The 10,051-nt window shown below is 36.3% G+C and overlaps 2 protein-coding genes across 4 annotated transcripts in view; both read left to right on the forward strand.

Moving 5' to 3' along the window:
• LOC106877739 (zinc finger and BTB domain-containing protein 11) overlaps positions 1 to 4,053 on the forward strand; it is a 5,149-nt gene extending 1,096 nt beyond the window's left edge. Inside the window, exons 2-5 of the mRNA XM_052966585.1 lie at positions 906 to 1,133; positions 1,968 to 2,077; positions 2,172 to 2,517; positions 2,996 to 4,053. Of these exons, the coding sequence (XP_052822545.1) occupies positions 918 to 1,133; positions 1,968 to 2,077; positions 2,172 to 2,517; positions 2,996 to 3,967 (1,644 nt within the window). The 5' untranslated portion in view covers positions 906 to 917 and the 3' untranslated portion in view covers positions 3,968 to 4,053. The remainder of the gene's footprint in view (positions 1 to 905; positions 1,134 to 1,967; positions 2,078 to 2,171; positions 2,518 to 2,995) is intronic.
• Positions 4,054 to 6,330: 2,277 nt separating this feature from the next.
• LOC106877738 (uncharacterized) overlaps positions 6,331 to 10,051 on the forward strand; it is an 18,424-nt gene continuing 14,703 nt past the window's right edge. Inside the window, exon 1 of one of the 3 annotated variants that reach the window (XM_052966583.1) lies at positions 6,331 to 6,476. Coding sequence is in view for 1 of the 3 variants with exons in the window: in XM_052966582.1 (XP_052822542.1) it covers positions 6,533 to 6,556 (24 nt within the window). In the remaining 2 variants the exon portion in view is untranslated. The other 2 variants (XM_052966582.1, XM_052966584.1) reach the window with 2 other exon arrangements.

Consider the following 10,051-nt stretch of genomic DNA (forward strand, 5'->3'; position numbering starts at 1 on the left):
ATAATCATTAATAAATCATAGGGCAGCAAAAAAATTTTAGAAATTTAATTTACCGCCAGTGGTCCAGCGAGAATAAAAATTAGTCAGTAGACTATATATATATTATTCATTAAAATACAGAGATGCCTATAATAGGACATCTAACCCGCTAGAAGGAGCAGCAAAAAACTCTATACCACAAAAATAGGGATAATTTCGAAAGAGAATGAAAAATAAAAACTTTTACCAGTCTATACTCTGTACCATGGTTTCAAGTTATTTAGCAAGATAAAAATAAATCTTACTTGGACAACTTTCTTCAGCAGAGTACCACGAACAAGCGAGTAAACAGTCACCACCGTTTGGGCGTGATTGTTACCAGCATCGCCTTCCTGGCACTTGTGCTGGTGGCATGTAAAAAGTCATTCGAGCGAGATCGTTGCCAGTGCTGCTTGACTGGCTCCTGTGTAGGTGGCATGTAAAATACACCATTTTGAGCGTGGCCGTTGCCAGCACCACCTGGCTGGCCTTTGTGCCGGTGGCACGTAAAAGCACCCACTACACTCTCGGAGTGGTTGGCGTTAGGAAAGGCATCCAGCTGTAGAAACTATGCCAAATCAGACTGCGAGTCAGCATATACGACGTGAAATCGCAAGTAACGTGGCAAATTTATAATCGTGTTCGAAGGGTCCTAATCCCTTACATTGCCTTTATAAAGAGCAATATTGTGCAAAGTGAAGACGATACACTAATATTTCAGATGGAATCTTGATATAAATACAAGTTTTCTGTAGACATAATTAGGAAAGAATTATTGGTATGATTCGTTGTTTGTAACATTGAAAAGATATTGCACAAATTTTTTTTTTAGATATCTAGAAAATGTGTGTCAATGTTCTCTGATAATAGGAAATTTTTTTTTCTAGTGTTATGAAATTATGCGTCCCAAACGATCGTCACTGAGCAGTCTCACCAAAGAAGCTAGGAGGGCAAGAGAAAAACGGAAAAGGGAAACCACAGAAGAAAGGCAATTAAGATTAGAAAATCACAGGCAAAGACAATTGGCTCGTCAGCAGACAGAAACAGCAGAAGAAAGGCAGGCAAGATTAGAAGCTAAGAAACAGAGGACAAGAGCTTATCGTGCAGCTCTCAAGGTAGGTGTCAGGTATACATTCTTAAGCATCACACACCTATAGGAGAAATATAACAAAGGTCAGCTTACAGAATTTATTTGCAAGGTCATTGATATTAAAATTTATTTCAGAGAGCAAGGATGTATGTAGAATAAATGTATTAAGAAGCTTTGTGATAAGAAGTTTCTTGTGATGTCAACTTTTAGTATTGCAGCCTCTCCACAATTTTCGTTAAGAATGAGCTCAACAAAATACTTTGCAACCTTCAGTCATACTTTGCAACCTTCCTTGAATCTCCATGTCAGGTATAGGAGCTGTGCAATTGATAAACATCGGTGGGCAAGCCAAGTAACTTACCATGCTCTGTACTTCATTATCTGGTATTATCAGCAACACAGAAATACGCACCTGCAATACAATATCATGTACACTATACATTGTTGAGGGATCACTATCCATATAAATTGAGTATAATTTTGGAATCAATATACGTGATCAAAATACAAGTTTAATGAAGCTACTGTTAAATCAATGGTAGATTCAATCAGGAATTACAATTTTGAAAAATTTTCTGAAGAAAATCTACCAGAGAACGTCTGTGTGAATTGTAGCAGCAGTTACTATACATTTGATGTTGAAGACAAATTATAACAATCTACCATCATGTGAGATTTCAGAATAGGATACGTATAACATGTAGCTTCATTTTCATTTCAGTTTCGGAATTCTATTGGGATTCTCTGTTCAGATTGATTTTGAATGCTACATATTGCTATATACTTATGTGACTGACAGATTCCATTTTGTATCTTTTTATTTCTTTCTTTGATTATGCCTCACTTCCTCAACACTCAGATGAAAATGATGCAGCAAAAAAAGAACGAAATACAGCACCTTGGGGAGCAACACTTGAAGAAGCAACACCAGAATCAAATGTTAAAAAATCAACAATCACATGACAGATGGTATGTGGTGACTAAAATGGTATTTTGACAATGTTATTGTGTTACTATTTTTCTTACATATTTCTTCTGAATTAATTGCAAATTTTCATTTTAGGCAAATGGACAGTGCTTTATCATCTCCAAAGACTTCAAAATGTGTACATCTAACTACTAAAATGCCAGTCCAGCAAGATTCAAGTTTAGCACAAGCATCGCAAAATATTACAAAGCCAGCCCAGGTGTTGGCTTCACCATTTCAAATAACTCCATCCAAATCAAATCTGGTGAAAAATCCAAATCAAACAACCGTATCTAAATCAATAATTAGAAAAAAAGATTTACCGAAACAAAAATTGCTAGTTACTAGTCATCAACGTAATGTCATGTCTAACCTAGCATCATTGTGGAGAAGTAGAAAATTTTGTGATGCCTGTATTACCAATGGCTCATCTACTGTAATGGTAAGTATACAGTTGTAAACTTTTTCATATTTATAAACTGTTTCTATTGTCATCATCATGATAACTAAAAAATCTTGCTTGTAAGTCTAAAAATTTATGCATAATTTCTAATGTGCTTAATATCAAGATATTCTCCCTCTATATTTCTCAAAGGTAGGTGTAGCCTTTAGTTTTAAGTATTATTATTATCAGAAAATTCTACGATTCCGTCATTGAAAATAACTTTTTCTGAAACATTTGCTTATTAATATAGAATAGAACATTTTACAGAAAAAGAAAATGGAGTTGATTTAATTAAGGTATTAATGAAATAACTCTCTGAGATAAGTGGCTTGAGACTTTTGGGAGTGAATAGGTTTTGTAGAAGATGGAGAAAGATACACTTACATTTTTCTACTTTATAAACATGTTTCTTAAATGTCTATCATTGTATTGTTGGCAAGCTATAAATATACTGTTATTATTTACTATATTTCAGGTCCATAAAATAGTCTTGTCTGCTGTGTCTCCAAAATTATTATTATTAATTAGTACACACATCTCAACTCAGTTTTATGAAGTAAAATTTCCTGAAGTAAGCACAGAAACTTTAATGGCTTTTGTTGAATACATGTATACTGGACTATTAGATCTTGATCTTAATATTTTACAACAGCTAAAAGTCATTGCAAAACAATTAGACATGAAAGACTTACAAAATATATGTGATGTACATCTTTTACGTGGAGCACGTCAGCAACTTTCTTCAACAGTGACTGCGTTTGATGATCCCAGGCAGATGCCATCTGATGTTTCAGCTGTTCCGACAGAGGATATTAAACAGGAGATTTCTCAAAATGAATCAGCAGAACTTAAAGAAGATGAGGTTAGCATCTTTGAGCAAGAGGTTGAGGCTGCATCTTCGGACACTAAGGATAGCAGCTCTTCAGTTAGTTCTCTTATTCTTCCTACTGTAAAAATAGAGCCTGTAGGACCTGATGACGACAAATATGGTCAAATGAATAAAAGGGCTTCAACATCTTGTTCAGTTTCAGATAGTTCTCAGGCACTAAACACTCCTTTGAATTCTATAGCTGTGTCCACTACAGATTTTAGCTTACCGTTTTCAGATACCACAAACAGCAAAGCAACTGCAAATAAGATACGTGGAACATCACCTAAATTAAAATCTAACGAAGTTGAAAGTTCTCCAGTTTCTGACTCATCTCCTTTGTCATATCGTGAAGAAAAACTGTGTTCTCAATCTAGACTCATAAGAGAAGACCCTTCTAAACCACTAAATCGAACAATAACAACTCAGACAATTGACAACAATGAGATTTGTGGTAGCAATGAAGGTGTCTATCCTGTAGGACTTTTTACAGCAGGAGGGGACAGATTACCATTATCATCAACAGAAGTTACCAATGTCAAAATTACAGGTTTATATAAAACAGATGGTCTTACTTGATATCAGAAATAGTTAATTTTCAGTCTACACACGCATACACACTGATAAATTGAGCTTTAATTTTGTAATAAATAATTTTTGAAATACTAGCCTTGTTTTATTTTCTAATGAAAAATACAGTAGAGTTTTCTATCTTGTAAAAAATTGTTGATAAATTTCAGTATTGTCTACATAAACTTGTTTTTTGTTGACTATTGCTGCTAGATGTAACCTGTTGCTATCCTCATTTATTACCTTTGTACTACTAGGAGTTGGGTGATTGAACAATAGCAGTGGCGGTAGCAGTGCTGCTCCCTTGAAGTCACCAAAGATGTGATCTAAGCATTGTAGAATTGTTGCACACGCTACCAGAGCCTCTGCCAACTTGCCCTCCTTGTCACCCAAGGTCATCCTCAAACTTGACCTTAAGAATGCCTTCAACTCCATCAGCCACAATGCTGTCCTCAGCTCAGTGAGAGAGAAGGTCCCACAACTCTACCGCTTTGCGTAGCAGTCTTACTGGGAGTCCTATCTCTTTTTCGGTGACCATATCATCACGTCCACCTCAGGCAGGGTGACCCACTCAAGCCCACTCTGTTTACACTGGGCATTGATGACATCACCAAGATGGGGATCGAGCTAGACCTCAATGCCTGGTATCTCAATGATGCTTGTTTGGGGGACCTCCTGACAGGATTTTTGCCATTGCTAACATGACAGCTGGGGAGCTTGGTCACTGGGGTCTCCAAGTAAACAGCTCCAAATGTGAGCTCTGGATCCTCAACCACCTGGGTTCTCAAACATAACCAACTATTGACCTTTTTGCAGAGTCCTTTCTTTCCATTGCAGTACCATCACCATTGGCTTGGTGATCCCTAGGAGCCCCAATCACTGACCTTGCCTTTGAGTCCATCTTCCAGTTGAAGGTGGCTGCCCTTGAGCAATTGTTGACAGATATTGAAGCTGTTGAACCCCACCAAGGTCTTTTCATACTTAGGAATTACCTCTTGATCCCTAAGCTTCTATATTTACTCAGAGTTAGCTCATCTTACCGATTCCCATCATGCCTCTAGTGCTTCAACAAACTAATTTTTGAGAGACTTGAATGCTTAGTCAATGTCAGACTCTCTACAATGTCCCATGATCAGGCTGCATTGCCCAAGCATTTTGGAGGTCTTGGTCTTCGTAACTGTTTGTCCCTTTCTCTCCCCTGCTTCCTTTCCTCACCCTGGTGAGCAACATCCTGTCCTTTTCAACATGGACCAGTTCCAACAGAGAGTTGGATGAAGTTCAACAATAGAGGGAATTTGGCTTGTCTGCTCCTGAGAAGGTAGATGACTGTCAGAGTCAGAGAGCTTTGGACAACTTAATTTCAAAAGCCAACTTTGACTCCCTCTTCAACAAGTTGGACCAGGTTTCAAGGTGCCACTTACTGTCTGCTAGTGCCAAATACTCAGGTGACTGGATTGATTGTGAATAATGTTGGTGGCCTACTCAGCTTAGATGAACTTCATGTCTCCATTGCCCTCAGAGTGGGAGCTGACATATGCACAGGTTTGATCTGTTGTGGCCTGTAGAGTTGACTTCACAGGCCTCCATGGCCTTTCTTGCCACCTGAATGCTGGTCGCTTCATGCATCATATGGAGTTGAACTTGATGCTCAAGAGGAGCTTGGGAAGGGACGTGACGGTCTCACCCTGTGCCTCTGGTCGCAAAGCAGATGCCTTGTCTGGGATGTCACAGTTAGCGACTCCTTTGCTTCTCAAATCCTGGATGCTGTGGTAAGGTCGAGATCCACAGCTTCAGCGGCCAAGTGGAACAAAATCCTGAAATACCACAATTTGTCGACCAACTACGTTTCCCATATTGTGGTGTTCGAGAGGTTTGGTGGGGGTCGCACCACTAACTGCAAGATACCTGTTTTCACTGGCAACTCGCCTTGCAGAGGTGACTGTTGAAGCTTGTGAGAGCACGTAGCTGTTCCAGAGCATCAGCCTTGCCATTACCCATGGCAACGTTGCTGCTGTGCTGGCATGCCTCAATAGCCATTCGAGAGGTTTCCCAGCATCCCAACGTTTCAACCCAAGGTGGTGAATTGTTTTTCTTTTTTCTTTCTCTTTTTTTTCCTTTTATCTCATAAATTTTTTCAATTGTATTCTCTGTTAAATTGTCCAATTTGTAGTTTAATTTTGCTCCGATTGCGTTCAATTTTGGTGTATCACTGCAACTCTGAATTTTGATTACGATCAACCAATTACTTTATCTAGTAAATTAAAGAATCTAATGTTATTTGGAATTAAAGTTGGGAAATTTGGGTAATTTTAGCCAATCAACAGACAGTGTTGCATTAGCAAACAGCACGCTGTGATGTGGTTCACTGTTGTTTGTGCTCTAATATAATAAAACACTAATACAATAAAACAATAATAAAATAAAAAATTCTGCGTTGAAGAAAAAAAAAAAATCAAGAGAGTTATCGAACCTGGAGGCTCTGGAAACGAACTTTTCATCTACTGTTGAACCTTCTCTTGTAAGTTTGATTTGTTTCCATCACTTTGCTATTATGAAACACTCGAAAATCGTCTAATGTGGTTCTATTATTTTCACATCGTAAATATTATAATTCTTATGTTTCTTCCTGATTACCCATATTGTTTTTTTTGTGATGAATGGTCAATCATGCCTGCCGTCCTTTAGTGAATAATATTTGTATCACGTAACTATCTTCTACATATATGTGATGCTATATCTTAATTAAATATAATGCATAGAAAATCTAGAAAAACAGATACTTATTGCTTTTAGCGAATTCAGAATTTGAATTCCTTAACTAAAGGATACATCTAAAATGAAATATCGTAAAAATATCCAATTGTCTTTGTGGTAAATAAAAAAATTGATATTTCTACATCGTAATAATACTAAAACTCTAGAGATGTTTGTGTGTACCCGAAATATATCAGAAATAGTATATTGTATCTTATTTTTTTTGCATATTTATTTTTATACTTAACTTCGGCAGTGCAGTACAAATTTTCCTGATATTTGGACCTTTATTTATTAATGAAAACGATTGAACAATCTTTGTTATCTCTTGAAAAAAATAAAACATGGCTTCCTTGACGTTTACGCACATTGAATACACACACATATAAAGAATATCATGGCATGTCAAAACAGCACGAACGCATGTCCGCTTATCTGTGACATATACACACGCATAGTGTTCGTGATTTCTAAGAACAACAGCAATAAAAAAAGAAAAGAAAACATCGACTTTTTGACGTACACAATATTTTAATCATTTGAAAATATTTAACTCAATGTTATTTCAAAAATGGGCGGAAGTAAAGGACATGGACGCCTCTCTTTCTGGGTGGTTTTTAAATTTTTTTTACAGAAACCCACTTCTTCCACAGCGGATTAAGTATTTTTAGCTTTCTTTAACCAGAGTGTTGTGTCTGGGAAGACTCTTTTGGTGCCTTATAATTTAATGCACACACACACCTGTAAAATTTCCACTCATTTACTTATTTATTTTTCTAAAATTTTCGTTGCGTCTTGTAACCTTTTCAATAGTTATTGACTCTGTCTGTTATTCAATAACGGACAGAGCCAACGAAAATTTTAGAAAAATAAGAAATGAGTGGAAATTTTACCTGTGAGCGTGTTTAAGTATAAGGCATTAAAAAGAATGACTTTCCCCAGATACAACAGAATATGCTTCAACACTTTTTTGTTATTTATCTCCTCTACCTGCACGTCTCACTCAGGCTCTGTTTTACACACAAATATATAAAAAGTCAACGCTCATTATTATCTTTGGAGATTATACATACATTTTAACACTTTACAATATACTTACATATATACATAATTCTAAATCTGTCGAATATAAATAATGTACATAATTATTCATCTCTTAACTGTGGAACTGAAAAGTTAATCAATATGTCAGACAACAGGAGGCACAGATCAATTGGTGGAGGCAGAGGACCAGAAAATGAAGATCTAGAGATTGAACTCTTACAGTGGATTGTTGTTTAGCGTGCAAACAATGTAATTGTAAATTATCGCCATTTACGGGAATATGCTTTTGAATTGGTAAAAAGGTTTGGAATTGGAATGAACAGCTTTAGATGTTCTGATAAATGGATTTTCAATTTCATGAAACAGAATAATCTGACTGTGAGAAAGATTACACATGTTGGTCAAGCAGACAATAAAAACACTTGGAGAAAAGGCACAAATCACCAGTGACTATCTAGATAGTATTCCAATGTTAACAACAGATAAGGATGCTAACCATATTTATAATATGGATGAAACACCTGTATATGTTGACATGTTGAGTTCAACAACCATAGACTTTGTTGGCAATAAAAATGTAGATGCTAGCCCCTGTGGTGCTACCAAAGCTCGTTTTACTACTGTGTTGTTTGTTAATGCTGCAGGAAAGGTGTTGAAAACGATGATTACCCTTAAAGGATTGAAAAACGTGCCTAAAATCAACGTCGTAAAGAATATTTACTTAACAGTCTCCAACAGAGGATCAATCACATATGAACTCATGCAGCTGTGGGCTGACAAAGTGTTTGGGCAGAGAACAGCACAACTATCCCATGCTCAAAATTCAGTGCTATTCATGGACGAATGCTCAGTGCATGAGAAAACAGAGCTGCTAGAAGTGTTCAAACGTAGGAATACAATTCTCAAACTTATACCTCCTAAAACAACATCTTACTTGCAGCCGTTAGATGTATCAATTATTGGTCCATTCAAGAAAGCCCTTCGTGCAGAATGGGATAATTAGTTTTTCAAATGACAAAAAGGAGTATACAAATAAAGAATATTGCAAAAGACCCTAACAAGAGATAGTGAACTTTGTGGCTCAAGCTGTTGCCACTTTAAATAAAGAAACTATAAAGCATGCTTTTGAATGTTGTGGAATTGCTCCTCGTGGACAGACTGTAGAACATAGCCTCTTAAACTCATGCTTACAGGATGTTTTGTCTGGCCTTGAGGTAAATGCGCCAGATGCACAAAATGATAAAATTGAAGATGAGATACAAGTGAAATTAGCACATGTGAATTATGACCAAGTAACAAATGAAGAAATTTGTGATATTTAACTTGAACCCATTCAATTATTATCCTACTATAAATGTCCAATGACATTATTTGTTCATACAAGGCCTCTATTCATGTTTCCAACAGTTTAATTTTCAATATTTTTTCTAATAGACCCATAGTTAACTTCAGAATATTTTTTAATATGTTACTTCTTTTAAAGTTGTTTCAGTTTCTTTATGCCTATCTATCTGGTAACTGAAACGATAGAAGTTCAATGGAATTGTATGAAATAAATATGGTTTTTGAGAATATCTTTGTTTTTCCTAGGTGAAATATTTTACTTCCATATTACCGCCCATGAGTGCTTATTATAGGTGGGCGGTTATTTAAACCGAAAAATAGTTTTATAAAATAGAATTATCCTTTTCACAGTCCTAGGCGGATTTTCAGAAAACCCCATAATAGTTTTCAAGGGAAGATAATCCATTACACTCCGTTTATAAAGACCGATAAATATTTCTTCATTGCCAATTGGGTGTGTGGGGGGACCAAAAATATAGAGGAAACAAACAACTTCAGATAAAGGGATTAAGTCGATTACATCGACTCCAGTGCACGACTGGTACTTATTTAATCGACCCCGAGAGGATGAAAGGCAAAGTCGACCTCAGTGGAAATTGAACTCAGAACGTAAACGAAATACCACGAAGCATTTCACCCAGCATGCTAACGATTCTGCTGGCTCGCCGCCTTCAATATTGTGAAAAGTGAAGACCATACACTAATATTTCAGATGGAATCTTGATATAAATACTAGTTTTCTGTAGACATAATCAGGAAAGAATTATTGGTATAATTTGTGGTTTGTAACATTCTGTTTAAAAGATATTGGGCAAGAATTCGGCCCCGATCACTTTTAAGAACTTCTTTTTTTCTAAATATGTGGAAAAATACGGACATTATGATTTGGACAAAAATTTTAAAACATTTCTGTAGTTATGGTTAGGGGGTTAGGGCCAGTTTTTTGGGGAA

Source organism: Octopus bimaculoides, chromosome 3 (assembly GCF_001194135.2).
Source record: "Octopus bimaculoides isolate UCB-OBI-ISO-001 chromosome 3, ASM119413v2, whole genome shotgun sequence".
Classification (NCBI taxonomy): domain Eukaryota; kingdom Metazoa; phylum Mollusca; class Cephalopoda; order Octopoda; family Octopodidae; genus Octopus; species Octopus bimaculoides.